General features: G+C 36.1%; 1 protein-coding gene across 2 annotated transcripts in view; it reads right to left on the reverse strand.

Annotated features, from left to right (window-relative positions):
* Positions 1-16,005, reverse strand: part of LOC106871801 (galactose-1-phosphate uridylyltransferase) — a 76,498-nt gene that overhangs the window by 8,828 nt on the left and 51,665 nt on the right. For both annotated transcript variants that reach the window (XM_052978201.1, XM_052978202.1), the window contains 2 exons: positions 13,873-14,005; positions 2,793-2,876 (listed from right to left, as the gene is read on the reverse strand). In XM_052978201.1, the coding sequence (XP_052834161.1) occupies positions 2,793-2,876; positions 13,873-14,005 (217 nt within the window). The remainder of the gene's footprint in view (positions 1-2,792; positions 2,877-13,872; positions 14,006-16,005) is intronic.

Raw genomic sequence — 16,005 nt, forward strand, 5'->3', positions numbered from 1 at the left:
CATACACAGGGTGGCCAAAAGTCACGCACCAAAACATTTGACATTTTATTTATATTATGTTACTATTATTCATTTTGTTCATCATGAACAAGTACATGTGTATTCGTCATTATTTTATTCAATTTTAGAAAAAAATGAAGCCAGTCTTTGACAATTCCAGAACATATTAAACTTGTTTTGTGCCTGACTTTGGCCCATGCTGCTAAGCTAATTTAGCCTCTTTCATCTACCCTTGGTGTACCTCTTCTAATTTATATATATCTATATACAGGGTGCCTAAGGTATTTGAGGACACTATTTTGGGCCATTGCTGCATTTTTTGCTAATTCTGTATAATCTTTCAGAAAATAATAATGGCAGACTCTCAGCTTACTCAAGAAATGAAGAAGCATGCTATTATTGTGGTTATAAAGGCTGAGCATAGCAATTTAGAAATATCTCAATTTTTAAAAGTTGCCACATCTTTCGTCTACACAGTTTGTGAGGAGCTAGAGACTGAAGATGGAAATGTATCACCAGTATCAAAGCATAAAGAGCATTCTAAACACTCTGAAATCATCAGAACACCTGAATTTATCCAGCAAGTTCAACACCGTTCATTACAATCTCAGAAATTACATGTGTTCAATTGCAAAGGATCTCCATGTATCAGAAGGAACAGTCAGGAATGTTGTCCATGAAGACATCAGATATAAGTCTTATATGATGAGGAAAGGTCAATTTATCCCAAAAAGCAAAAGAAAATCGCTACATTAGATCTAAAAGGCTCTTAAACAAGCTGAAAAATCCAGCAGAAGATTTGAATTGGTTTTTCTCAAATGAGAAAAACTGCAATCAAGATCAAAAAGTTAACACAAGAAATGACAGATGGTTATGTGCAGACACTTCTGAAGTTCCAAGTGTTATGCATACAAAATTTCCTGCAACTGTCATGGTTTTAGTGGTTGTCAGCAATGAAGAACATATGATGCCTCCTTACTTCTTTCCACAAGGCCTTAGAGAATTATTTCCAGGACTTCTGCCGCCTACACTGAGGTCCTGGAATTGTTAAGCCCTGGATAGACAGTATATGCAATGGAAGATTATGTGTGTTTCAGTAAGATTCTGCACTATCACACATGGCTCTAGAAATACAGGAATGGATAGTTGAAAATTTTCATGATCACATATCCCCTAACATTTGGCCTCCTAATTCCCCAGATCTCAATCCATTGGACTATTATATGTGGAGCGTTGTTGAGAGAGAGGTCAATAAACATGCCCATAACACCAAAGATTCTTTGAAAGCTGCCATAGTCAGAGTAATGTCTAAAATGAACCAGGACCACTTGATTCGAGCTTGTAGATGATTTAGATCTCTCAATTGGATGACTATTGACCCTCATGAGTTCCTCAGCCCTTTGATGGGTTTTGTTTTGCATCTTGCAGGGTATGCAATAATTACACTCCTCACCAAGAAAGCTTGGTGGGGGTCGCCAGTTTGGTTGCTGATGACTTGACCATGTAACATGTTATACTGGGTTACATGTAACCAGTAGCACTCAAGAGTGACCAAACTACTATATATATATATATATATATATATATATATATATCATCATCATTATCATTATTTAACATCTGTCTTCCATGCTGGCTGGCATGGGTTGGATGGTTTGACAGGAGCCAGCCAGGTAGAATATTATACCAGGCTACTGTGTCTGTTTTGGCATGGTTTTTACAGTTGGATGCCTTTCCTAACACCAACCACTCCATAGAGAGAACCGAGTGCTTTTTATGTGGCATCAGCATAGGCGAGGTCAGTTTTGGCATGGTTTTCACAGCTGGATGTCCTTCCAAATGCCAACCCGTAGTGTGTAAAGGCTGAGCATAGCATATACTACAGGCTTCTTTCAAGTTTCCATCTATCAAATCCATTCACAAGGTTTTAGGGTTTTGATGGCCTGGAGCTATAGTTGAAAATGCTTTCCTAAGGTTCCATACAGTAGGACTGAACCCAAAATCATGTGGTTGGGAAGCAAACTTCTTAACCATGCAACTATTGCCAATACCTATATAAGTACGTTTTGTGTGTGTGTGTGTGCACTTGTATATACATATATGTATGTACATATGTGTGTGTACACACGCATATACACATACATACGGTTGTCTTTAATAAAGTTTCCTTCTATCATTTCCACACACAAATTATTGATTGGCAGAAGGTCACAGTAAAAAAATATTTGCTCAGGATGTCATACCAGGATATAAAACTCACAATCACATGGTTATGAAACAAGCTTCATATTCAGTCATCCGTAATACCTACTGCGGTTTTAGCAAAGACATAAACCAGTGGTTCTCAACGATTTTCTTCCTATGGACTCCTTTGATTTCTAATTCACTGGGGTGGACCACCATAGCCATTTGATGTTTAAAAAAATTCTTTTGTATGTTTATATTATTAGGAATTGTATAAAAAAAATTTGATGAAATATTTTATGTATTGTAGAAGAATAACCAATTTGTTGTACATAAATTTTAATGACAAAATCTTATATAGACCCCCAAAGGTCAAATGGACCCAAGTTGAGAACTGCTGACACAAACAATGAATGAAAGTGCAAATCAAATCAACAGAAACCTAATAGCAGGCTTGGCTCTTCTCAATAGGAAAAGACAACTAAATTTGGACAAACTATTTTAATGACATAATTACATGGGGAAATTTCAGGATGATTTACTCGTCTAAATATTTTGCATCAAGCAACTGGTACAAATTGCAACAATTTAACGAATATGTATCTTACCATGCCAACCCATAGAATATGAGAAAGAAGTTTCAAACAAGTTGTCATATTTGGTAAGGAGTTGTTTCATGATGGAAGCCAGGCCTGTAATAGATGATAAATAAATAAATAAAAATTAGAAATATCTAGCACATTTACCAGATACCTGCAGCGGAGTCTCTCAAACCATTTGGTCAGGGATTACTACATGAAAATTATCTTGGGATCAGATATTGTTCCCTAAACATAGTATCAGGCTCAACCCCACTGCACAGCACCTTGAGAAGTACCTTCTGCCATAGACTCAAATTGACCAATACTTTGTGACTTCACGTGAAAGAAGCCCTATATATATATTTATATATATATATATATACATATATATATATTATCATCATCATTTAATATCCTTTGTCCATGCTGGCATGAGTTGGATGGTTTGACCAGGGCTGGAAAGCTGCACCCAGACTCCAGTCTGATTTGGCATGGTTTCTATGGTTGGGTGCCCTTCCTAACACCAACCATTCTGAGAGTGTAATGGGTGCTTTTACATGGGTTGCTTTTATATATAATATATATACGATAATATATATATTATTTAAATATAATATATATTTTATATATATGTATCTCTCTCTCTCTCTCTCTCTCTCTCTCTCTATATATATATATATATATATATATATATATATATATATATATACTATTTAAAACAGTTTAATTTGGTATTCCAGAAGCCTGAATGAGTCAGGCTTCTTTTAGGGACCTGCAAAACTTGAAGGAGCACAGAACTGAATAATACATGTAACTCTTACTAAATGTGTTGAGTACCCTTTTCTTTCGTTTGTCCACTCACTTGTATATAAATATATATATATATATATATATCATGAATGTATAAACTAGTGAACAACTGGTATCAAGTTACATTATGACATTTATATATTTAAACATAATAGTTAAGTTAGTAAACTGCTACTAGTTGTTTGCCTATTTATACTTCTATTTTATTACCTCTGCTTTAGCGAAGGTGGAGGTGTTGTTTTCAGTCATGTTTGTTTGTTTGTTTATCCGTGGACAAGATATCTCAAAAACTGCTGGATGGATTTGGATGAAACTTTCAGGGATGTTTCACCTCGTGACTGGCACAAACTGATTAGATTTTGGAATCAATCCGGTACCAGACAAGGATTCTGGATTATTTTTCCGTTTTTTTTACTTAATTTTTGAGAGTGGTTGGGTTCATTTTTAGTATTCTCGATTGTGAGAGCAGTCAAGTTTATTTCAGATATTCTCATTTTAAAAATCATCTCTGGCTAATCATTGAGAGGACATTGGTGTTGCCTTGGCAGAGGTTTGCGCTCTCTGAGTGCTCTTGTTATATATGTACCTGCTCAATTGATAAACTAACTATAGCCAATTGTTGTTAAGCAGATAGCTATAAAATCACTACTTTTAGTTGCAGTTCAAGTTGGAGCAAGTCAACTTGAGCACTAATTGTAAGTATCTACTATTACCTTACGTCACGAGACATAATATTACATGAGTTACTCTTTACTCTTTTACTTGTTTCAGTCATTTGACTGTGGCCATGCTGGAGCACCACCTTTAGTCGAGCAAATCGACCCCAGGACTTATTCTTTGTAAGCCTAGTACTTATTCTATCGGTCTCTTTTGCCGAACTGCTAAGTTACGGGGACATAAACACACCAGTTGTCAAGCAATGTTGGGGGGACAAACACACACACACACACACACACACATATATATATATATATATATGTATATATATATATATATATATATATATATATATATATATATATATATATATATATATATACATATATACAGTGGGCTTCTTTCAGTTTCTGTCTACCAAATCCACTCACAAGGCTTTGGTCGGCCCGAGGCTATAGTAGAAGTCACTTGCCCAAGGTGCCACGCAATGGGACTGAACCCGGAACCATGTGGTTGATAAGCAAGCTACTTACCAAACAGCCACTCATGCATAATATACAAAGAAAGTTTGTCAATTGACGTAATATAATATGTACTATGTGTGCTAAGTTTGGTTTACATATAATATGTACTATTTGTGCTAAGTTCAGTTTACCATTAAAATTCCAGTTTGAACTGCAACTGAAAATTGTGGTGTTGAGACTACCCATGAAAGACAGCTAGAATAAATTTTTCCTTGAGTAGGTAGATATAGATGAAAGTAAAAAAATGAAAAAGCAAAACATTTGGCATCACTTGAAAAAAAACCCATTTAATTTAATTTAGAGAATATAAATACATACAGTCTCTTAGAGCTGTTTCTAGAATAGCCAAGCATGTGGATCATGATATTGAGTAAGAATTTCATCATCAGAGAGGGAAGTCAGAGAAATGTAAAAATGATATTAGTATATTCCAAGGATATTAGTATACTCCACTTTGTCAAAATAAAATAGGTATGTGTTATGCAGTTCAATGATTAAATAAATAATAATGTTATAGGTAAGTGTTGTGGTAGACACCCCCAAGTGAGAAATGGGCTGTTCCACTATTGATAAATAGTGGACAGTAGATGTACACTAGTCTGTATAGTGGGGGGGGGGTGCTTGTTGAAAGAGGTTAGAGGGTGCATATACACAGACAGATAGACAAAGGGATGAGAAATAGCAGATGTCAGATATTTTCATCCTCAAACTAATCACCAATACCATTTTTCTTTTTTTGAGTGATGCCAAATGTTTCACTTTTTCATTTTAATATGTGTATGTGTATATAACCTCAATAGTTTTTTATCACTTCCTCAAACTTAACAAGCAATGGTTGTATGATGTTGTTAAGTTATTGATTCTTGTATAACATGTGAAATAGTTAACTATTCATCACAGTCACCTTTTTAGTTTATAAATATTCTTGAGAGTCTTTGTTTAGCATCAAACAGTTACAAATCATGTATTCTTACAATGGTTACAAATAAGTTTTCATTTTATCCCTGTTTCTCATCCTGCCCACCCCTCACTACCTCCTCAATGATGGTCATGGATCTATTTCTCCTGTTCTTCTCTGGCAGCTCATAACCATCTGAGGTTCTATATTTATATATAATGTATCTGTAGTCATGTGTACATATGTTTGGGCATATATGAACATGCAGTTATGTGTACATGTGTATGTAGGAAACACATATACATGTGTCTATGTTTGTATATACATGGCTATGCATGTATATGCAGATTATATGTTAGTCACAGGTGTATATATGCAGATGCATATATATATATATATATATATATATATATATATATATATATATATATATATATATATATATATATATATATATATGCCTACATACATGTTATACACATACACACTGTCAATGCGCTTGGCAAAATTGAGGGAAACATATAAGTTACAGCATATGTCGAAAAACTCATTACCTGGTTGCAGGCACTCGCAAACATCTTTTCAGAAATTTAAACCACTGTCCTAAATACCCCTACACTCTTCCAAACTCCATATCCTCAGGACTGCCATGTTAAATGATGGCTCGATGAAAAGCCAGTCCAGTGGGATTGTCGAAATGCTAAAGCGGAGGCACGTAGACATGTGCTGTGTACAAGAGGTAAGATGGAGAAGATCCTCTACTAGATTCTTCGTGGGCAGTGAACAGAGATAAGTAGTAGTGAAGACATGGATGCTGTAGGCATATCCATAGCAGAAAAATGAGTAAATAAAGTGATCGAGGCAGTCAGAGTGTGTTAAAGCTAAGATTAGTATTAGATTATACAACAGTAACATTTATCTCCACAAGCTGGACAGGCAGATGAACAGAAAGACCATTTCTATGAGTCCCTTCAGAAGATTACCCCAGTGACGGACAAAAACTTTATTATTGTGGCTAGTGATTTCAACAAACATGTTTGATAGTACTACACTGGATTTCATAGTGTACATGGAGGTTTTGGTTCTAGAAATGAGGAGGCAACAAAACTATTAGAATTCACTGATGCTAATGACATTTTGATCTACAACTCTAACTTCAGAAAACCTACCAGCCACTTGACCACTTATGAACCTGGTGGAAACACAAACTATATTGACTACATTCTCACCAGAAATTAGTACAGGAAGATACTTGTGAATGCAAAGTCACCTCCTGGTGAAAAATTGTACTACCCAACATAGGTTAGTAGTTAGTGATTTCAAACTTAGACCTAGAAGATATCAGAGACACAAACCAATTTGAAAAGGAAGATATGGAAGTTTAAGAATCCTTTAAACTGTTAGAGATTTAGAGATGTAATGGTTAAAGCATTTGACATAAAGGAGGAGATACAGACATAATATAGAGGACAATTGGAAGTTCTTACAAGACAACCTACTGAGGGCTACAGACCAAATCTGTGGCTGGTGCAAAATTCCAACCAGATCAAGCATGACATGGTGCTGAAACAGGGAAGCAGACCGAGCCATAAAAGTGAAGAGGAGGGCTTGGTAAGTTTGGAAGAATGGAGGCAGCAGAGAACTTAACTGAATAGCCAGAAGAGAAGCTAGAAAATAGGTCTATCTAACAAGGAAAAAAGCAGAAAAGAGGTTTATCAATGTTCTACATTGTGAGGATTAAAGACATGAGGAGTCTAGTAGAGGATGCTCTCCATCTTGCCTCTTGTACACAGCATACATCTATGTGCCCCTATCATTTAACATGGCAGTCCTGAGGATGTGAACCTTGGAAGAGTGAAGAGTGACTTGATATATTGGTGTAAATTTATGAAAAAACATTTGCAAGTGATTGCAACCAGACAGTGTATCAGAGAAAATCAAGATGTTGTAGGGGAGAAGTGTGTGTGGAATGATAATGGCATGCTTGCACATAGTAATTCTGAAAAGAAAGAGGTATAAAAACGCTATTACGAAAAAGTAGTAAATGTCAAGAATGAATGGGAAAAAGAGAAACTTTCTAAAGTGAACTCAAGAGCCATTCTTGTTGACAGCAGTGTTATAGATAAAGCAATTAAGAATATGAAGACTGGGAAAACCCCTAGTCCATCCTATTTAATGTAGACCTTCAGGTCATAAAAAATGAATTTGAGACTGGCTACCCATGGGAACTCTTCTCTGCTGGTGACCTTGTTCTTATAGTTGAAACTATAGAAACATTAGAAATGAGATCCCAAGTCTGAAAGCAAAACCTGGAATCAAAGTGTTTTAAAGTTAATTTAGCAAAGACCAAAGTACTAGTTAACAGAAAAACAGGAAAGGACACTAACCCCTTTGAGTAAATGACCCTGTTCTAAATGCAGAAAAGGTGTAGGTAGAAATTCAATACAGTATACTCAGTGCAAACTATGGACACATAAGAGGTGCAATGAAATCACAGGAAAGTTAACACAAAAAATAAAATTTGTTTGTAGCAGATATGCAGGGGCAATAAATAAGGGTGCACAGGAAATAAGTTTTGGAATGCCCAGGAAGCTCTCTAGAAGTAGTAGATAGTTTCTGTTAGTTAGGTGAATTACTTAGCAGTGAAGGAGGATGCTCTGAAAGTATTGTTGCTATAATAAGAACTGACTAGAGAAAGTTCAAACAACTATTATCTCTGTTGGTAATAAAAAGCTTCTCTCTCAGAGAGAAAGACAGATTGTACAATGCCTGTGTACAAACAGCAATGCTACATAGTAGTGAAACTTGGGCTGTGAGTGCAGAGAAATGATATGCAAAGACTAGAAAGAAATGATATGCAACATCCATGTGTATGTACAACAAAGTACATGTGCTGAGAGAAAAACAAATTGGGTATAAGAGACATCAGATGTAGTGTGCAAGAGAAAAGATAATGCTGGTATGGTTATATAATGCAGATGGACAAAGAAAGCTGTATAAAAATTGCCAATCACTAAACAAGGAGTGAGCCTGTGGAAGAGGGAAATCCAGGATGATATGGGACAAATAGGTGAAGACTGACCTCAAGATGTTGAAAACCTTTTGGAGGAGACGATGGAGGACCAAGATGAATGGTAATATGCTGTGGTTAAGACCTGTCCATGTCAGTAGGACAGAGGTTCTGTCAAGTCTTACCCCACAACTCATCTTCTAACACCTATTCTTTCATCAATCTTCTGTGCTACCCTATTTCCATCCTTCACTTACCCTCCACTGAACTGATATTCTCTGCATCTAATTCATTCCCTATCTCTAATCATTTGTCACACTATTCTCACTTTAGAGTATATACCAACACATCCACCTCTCTCCTATTCACAATATACTTTAACCTCACATCTCTCTCTCTCTCTCTCTCTCTCTCTCTCTCTTTCCCCAGACAGGCAAGCCATGTATTCATCTCTTCAGCAAGACACCTGCTCCTGTCCTTCTATCTTAGTTTGTTATCCCTCAATTCTGTACACAACTCAGTTGAAGGGGGTCTTATCTTATGAGTACTTAGAAATCTCACCAGTGCTAGTTCCACATAAAAAGGACCTGGTACACTGTGTGAAGTGGTTGACATTAGGAAAGGCATCCTGTGGCAGAAACCATGCTAAAGCAGACATTAGAACATGGTACGGCCCACTGCCTCACTTTTTAACTTGAACCATCCAACCCATATCAGCATGGAAAAAAGGACATTAAATGATGATGATGATGATGATATATGGTTTTTAAAAACAAATTATGTTTCAGTTTTAGCTTTTATTAAAGAGTTTTGTGCTTCTGTATATGTTTTTCACTGTTTGAAACAATGAAGTTTCTAGATCCATAATTGATGTTTCTTGACTTTCATAGCCTCACTATTAAGATACGATATATATTTGGATTCAGTATTACAACTTTTAGTGAGGGCTTTTGGCCTAGTGGTTATGGTATTGCACTCACAATCGTGAAGTCATGGTTTAAATTATCATACCCAAGCAATGCATTATGTTCTTGAGCAAAAGACTTCATTTCATGCTGCTCTGCAATCACTTAGACATCTCACTTGTGGCACACCATGCACCAATAGAGGTGTAGTGGCACGAAATTATAGCTGCCATTGAGGAAGTACTATTCTGCGCATGCGCAGGGGACTTCACCACCAGAAGCCCCTCGAGTTGCGCATGCGTAGTAAAACTGGTACTTAAAGAGAGAGTTTCACTTTGTTAGCGAGTTGAGTGAGAGACCTTCGACGTGACAACACCTCGCTCCTCCACGAAGCACTCTTCACCACGATGCTATCGATATGATAGCTAATTGCTCCTCTGGCAGGCATCAAGGAAGCCCTTAACCTTCCAATACCAAACTACAACTTAATCAGAGGCTGCTAAGCTGAATGACAGGAATTGTGAAACCAAGCATCATCATAAATAAAACCTTTTTATTATGTTGTTAATTGTTCTAATGTCTCTTCATATATAATGCTGTTAAAAGGTGATAGAGAGAGACTAAAGTCTCTATTACGACTATCTAACTTTTTACAGAGGCAATATCAATTTGATGAAGTGAGCAAGCTAATTTGATCACTATAAAGAAATCATCAATGCAGGTTATTCAGTAAGAACCTTATTCTGTTATCAATGACAGGAGAGACCATCATTACCACTTTTAGAAAAGTCAAATCTATGTAGACATTACCATAAAAAACTTTTAACCATTAGGCGTCTACATCAACAGTCATGTGTTAATTCTGTTTCGTAGTAGTCAAATACTATGCTCTATGACTCAGAATGTTCACTTTTATAAAATTTGACATACTATTATTCTTTTATGTATTTCAGCTATGCTTGATAAATTTGCTGGAGCACCACAATGGAAAATATAAACATAAACAGTCCAATTTACAGAGCAGCAGTTCACAAATTTTTTTTTAAACTACCACCCACTAACAAAAAATGAATAAAGAAAAGCAGGAAAAATAGAATAACCTAAAAATATATATGCACAGGTACATATGTACGCACATATCCATACATAAGTGCAAACATAACAGGCTGGATCTCAATCTTTGAGTCACAAAAGAAAAGTATGTATTGTCACAGAGATCAGCTTCTATAAACAGATTACAAATTCACATTTATAGCAATAATAATAGGCGCATTTGATTTTGTGTATAAATGCCTAAGTGATAATTTGGAAAGGCTAGGACTTTTCAGAAAAATCAACCAGCTAACATGCATATTACAAATATAATCTGTAAATGGAACAGTAAAAATATGTAAAACTTTTCTTAAATTTAAAACGTGACATTGTTTTTGTTATCTACATTCCAAAGATGGAGCTTTGTATCATCATTAAACACCAGTTGCTTACAGGAAAACTCCAAATAATATCAGCAGTAGCCACTACTGTTATCCCATACACTACACAGTGTTCCTGCTGAATGCCAAGAGCCTCATAATATTCCACCATAATATAAAACCCCATACCTGAGAGACCTAGTTACAAGTAATCAAGCAATATGCATAGCACTGACAGAAACATATCTGACCACTATGCCTGATGAGTTCTTCAGCACCACTTCTCTACATTAAGGGATGATAATTATCAATTACATCAAAATGGGAATGCCCATTGATGAAACGAGCTTAAACTCAGCCTCTGGGACTGATGGATTACCAGCAATCCTCATAAAAAAAATGTAAAAGGACCCTAGCAAGATTACAGCAAATCCTCTTTCAAAGCTTCCTTGCAAGTGGTGAAAATTAAAGGAGGGCATAATATGTGCTGTCTATAAAGGAGAAAGCAAAGCAGACGCTAAAAATTAAAGGTCCCATTAACTATCTACAGTAAGGATCAGTTACTACAATACCTTGGGATTCAAAGGCTCACATCTTTTTAATATCTTGCTAAAAAAAACATGAAAGATCTATACAGAGTTGAGGGTAGATGATTTCAAGAAACACCTTGACCATGTTGCAGTCCAAAATCCTAGATGAACTTACATTATAGCAAGAAACTCAAAAGAGAGCAGCAGTATTAAACTCTCTCCTTCACCAAGAGCCAACCACATGGGACAAGATTAGTTTGAATTAGATGCAGTTTGGCTTTGTCTTAGGAAGAGATACAACTGATGCCATATTCGTAGTGAAACAATACCAGAGATGTACATAACAGGAGTGAGTACATATATCTAACAGTGAATGATCTGGATAGAATCCTTTGACAGAGTCCTTTACTCTGTGATATCAGTGGTTGCTAAGGAAACTAGGGCTAGATGAATGGCTTATGAGGACTGTACAAGCTGTGTACAAGGTAGCAGTGACCAAGGTGAGAGTCAGCAATGCTATTTAGTGTGTAGGTAGAGGTCTGTCAAGGCTCAGTTCTCAGCCCTATTCTTGTTTATCTAAGCCATAACAGAAGAACTTAAGACTGGTTGCCTTTGGGAACTTCTGTATGCTGATGACTTAGCTCTTGTAGTAGAATCTGTAGAAGAACTGAAGCAGGAATGTCAGAGATGGAAGCAAAACCTGAAATCAAAGAATCTTGCAGCACGCTTAGCAAAAACAAAAATTTTAGCAAGCAGAAAGGAAGATAGGAGCATCAAGGAGCAGGATGTATTCTGTTTACAGAAAAGAAACCAGTAGAAATTCTATTGAGGTGTCCTTAGTGTAAGTAATGGATACCCAAGAAGTGTAGTCAGATCACATGCAGGCTAACAGGGAAGTTAGGTTTCATATGCACTGGGTGCAAAAAAGACAATAAGCACTAAGAGCACTTGGAAAATAGATTCCCCTCAAATATCCCAAGAAGTAAATAGCTTTTGTTACCTGAGTGACCTAATTAGCAGTGAAAGCTGCTGTTGTTCTGAAAGTGTGGTAGCTAGAATAAGAATGGGAAGGAGAAAGTTCAGAGTACTATTATTCCTGATAGCAACAAAGGCCTTCTCTCTCAAAGTCCAGAGTAGATTGTATGATGCTTGTGTGTGAAGAACATTGCTGCATGGTAATAAGGTTTTGAGTGTGGAGGACTTGCAAAGGCTAGAAATAAATGAGGACCATGTCAACTGGTAATATATGGCACTACAGAAAATTTTGCATCTGTGCAATCTCAGCAAAATGTTCATTAAAACAGTAAGATAATGTACATACCACCCACATCACCTATTCTATACCCTCACCCACCCCAACTTTTCTCAGCCATTGTACATATTCTACTTGCACATCTTCCTATTATCTCTTGTTCATCATATTGAACAACCCATAATTGAGAGCCAAAACCACCTACAAAGCTTTGATCACAGCCCAAGGCAACAGTAGGAGACACTTGCCCAAGATGCTGTTCAGAGATCCCCAAACTATATGAATGCCAAGCAAACTACTTAATCACACTACCATGTTCATGCTCATGGCCATGCCTGCACTGTGTCATTGCAGTCCAATTCAATTCTTCAAGGAAACACTTCTTACTCATGTGTTTAATTTTGGAATGGTTTCTATGGGTGGCTGCCTTTCCTGACATTAATCACTTTATAGGATGTACTGGGTGTATTTTATTATAGTACGAACACTAGAGAGGCTGCCATAACTTCAACAGAACAAAACTAATAAGGTTTCTCAACTCTATGTTGTGTTCATTTCTTCAATCACTTTCCAGAATGTACTTGGTGTATTATTTTATTATGGCACCAGCATTAGTAAGGTTGTCTTGTACTCTGCAAGACAAAAGGAGTCTTCACCACTGCACATGTCTCATTTCAAGCAATGTGGTCAATGGTGGACAGAAGGGAGTGTAACTGTTGCAGAAAAAAATAAAGTGGAAAGAAGAAAGGAGTGTCTGGTGGCAGGGACATAGAAATATGGGATAACAGTGTAGAAGAAGGGTGAAATGTGAGAGATAGTGCTATAAGGGATGTAATGAGAGATGGTAGTTGCAGAATATAGTGGGAGAGAGAGCTAGTGATGGATAATCACACAAATAGTCAGTAAGAAAGTGTGAGGGATATCGATAATGAATGACCTGCACAAGAGGGGAGAGGAAGAAGTGGGTAGCAGTATAGATAGATAATGTTAGTTGATAAAAGAGAGTGTAAATGCCAGATAGTGAGATGATAATAAGCAATATTAATTAAGAATGGTTAATATGTTAATTAACACTCAAAGAGCAAAGGTAGAAGCGTTGAAATATTTACTATTTTTCTCATCTTTAGAAAGATCTTGGAGATGTAATACATGTCTCCGAGGTAAAAGCATCGTTTCATAAGGCCACACAGCCCAAAAAGGGACAAGCCAAACCCAGTGGTCATTGCACAGTACAACTCTCAGCTATGAAAAAAAACCAAAAAAAAAACAGATAAAATAGATAAATGAATACTATGAAAGCATTACAAAATAATCATTTTCATTACACACACTAATATAGATATGACCATATTCTCTCCTCGTTAACCTTCTATATATGTCATCTACAAACAATCTACACAGATGTCAAACATTCATTACTCTCCCAATAGTGACATCACAATCTAGTCTTCTCGAACAATGTAAACACACAATCAAGCAAACGGTTTTGCATTACATTTTCCCTCATCATCACAGCACAGGTGCTTTAGATGTGACACCAACATGGGTACTTTACACATGGCAAAGGCATGGGTGCTTTATACATGGCCTCAATTGGTGCTTTTCTACATAGCACTGGCAGAGCTGCTTTTTATATGACACCAGCACCTATAAGACCTCTCCACATGCCTGCGCATGCGCACACACACACATATAATTAAGGCGGTGAGCTGGCAGAATCATTAGCATACCAGACACAAAATGCACAGTGGAATTTCATCTGTCTTTATGTTCTGCATTCAAATTCCACTGAGGTCAACTTTGCCTTTCATCCTTTTGAGGTCAATAAAATAAGTACCAGTTGAGCACTGGGGTTGATGTAATTGACTATCCCTATGTTAGAAAGGACTGGTATGTATATAATTTATGTGTGTTTGTATGTGTTTGTGTACACCTACGCTTCACATCACATTATAGATATAAACAAGTGTCACCATCATACAAGTGATGTTCTTTGTTGCCAGTCTTCTGTGAAAACATGTCTGGCCATGGAAAAAAATTACCTTACTTCAAAACAAGCGAGGACTGATGACAGGAAGGGAATCTGGCTGTAGAAGTTCTATTTATTTAAAGTTATTGATATGAAAAAGATTATTTAAAGTAACTAATAAAAAGTGTTCTTTATTTATTTAGTTTATAATTTCGTTATAAATATGAAGAGAAAAACCTAACAAAAATGTTCTTTCTTTACTTAATTTATCATAGGGAGAATTCCATAATAAATATAAAGATAAAATTAGAGTTACAATCACTAAAACCTAAATTACCCCATAGATATCGAGTGAGGCTATAATAATGGATATCAAAATATTACTAATTTTTTAGAAGTAACCAAATTTGAAGCTAATTAAATAAGGATTATTATTCATATATTATGGAAGAGAGAACTCAGTAAATAAAAATTAAATAATATAAACAAAAACAAGGATTGAGTACCAATCCTTGATAAATATAATTAATATTATTATTTTTTTATATTAAGGACTATAAATAGTATATATCCAAATTTTATCAATTCTTTCAAAAGTAACAAAATAATATTGTTGTAATAAGAATACAAGTTATAAACTATACAATACTATAATAATTATTATTGTGGTTATTAAATTTAGTTAGTAAGTCAAATAAAACTAGTCATTTATTATTATTATCATAATCATCATCATCATCATCACCACTAATTAATTAATAAATTAAATGAATGTATTTATACAAATAATTATTTAGTATAATGAAGACATCTTATTTGTAATATGTAACTAATATTAATTACTAATATATCGAAATCGAGTTAAATTGGACACTAAACTCCACTTGCGAAGACCTGTTGAGGCAAGTGAAATCGAAATCGAGTTAAATTCGACGACTGGCACCCATGCCAACATTATCTCCTTCATTGGACACGAAACTCAGCTTGCGAAGACTTATTGGGGCAAGCGAGAGCGAAATTGTGATGGCACCTGTGCCCAGCGACGCCTTTCTGGCACTTGTGCCCGCGGCATGTCTAAGGACTTTTGAGTGAGATCGTTGCCAGTGCCCCTGGACTGGCTCTTGTGCGGGTGGCACATAAAATACACCATCTTGAGCGTGGCTGTTGCCAGTACCGCCTGACTGGCCTTCATGCGGGTGACACGTAAAAGCACCCACTACACTCTCTGAGTGGTTGGTGTTAGGAAGGGCATCCAGCTGTAGAAACTCTGCCA

This window comes from Octopus bimaculoides, chromosome 2 (assembly GCF_001194135.2).
Source record: "Octopus bimaculoides isolate UCB-OBI-ISO-001 chromosome 2, ASM119413v2, whole genome shotgun sequence".
Lineage (NCBI taxonomy): Eukaryota > Metazoa > Mollusca > Cephalopoda > Octopoda > Octopodidae > Octopus > Octopus bimaculoides.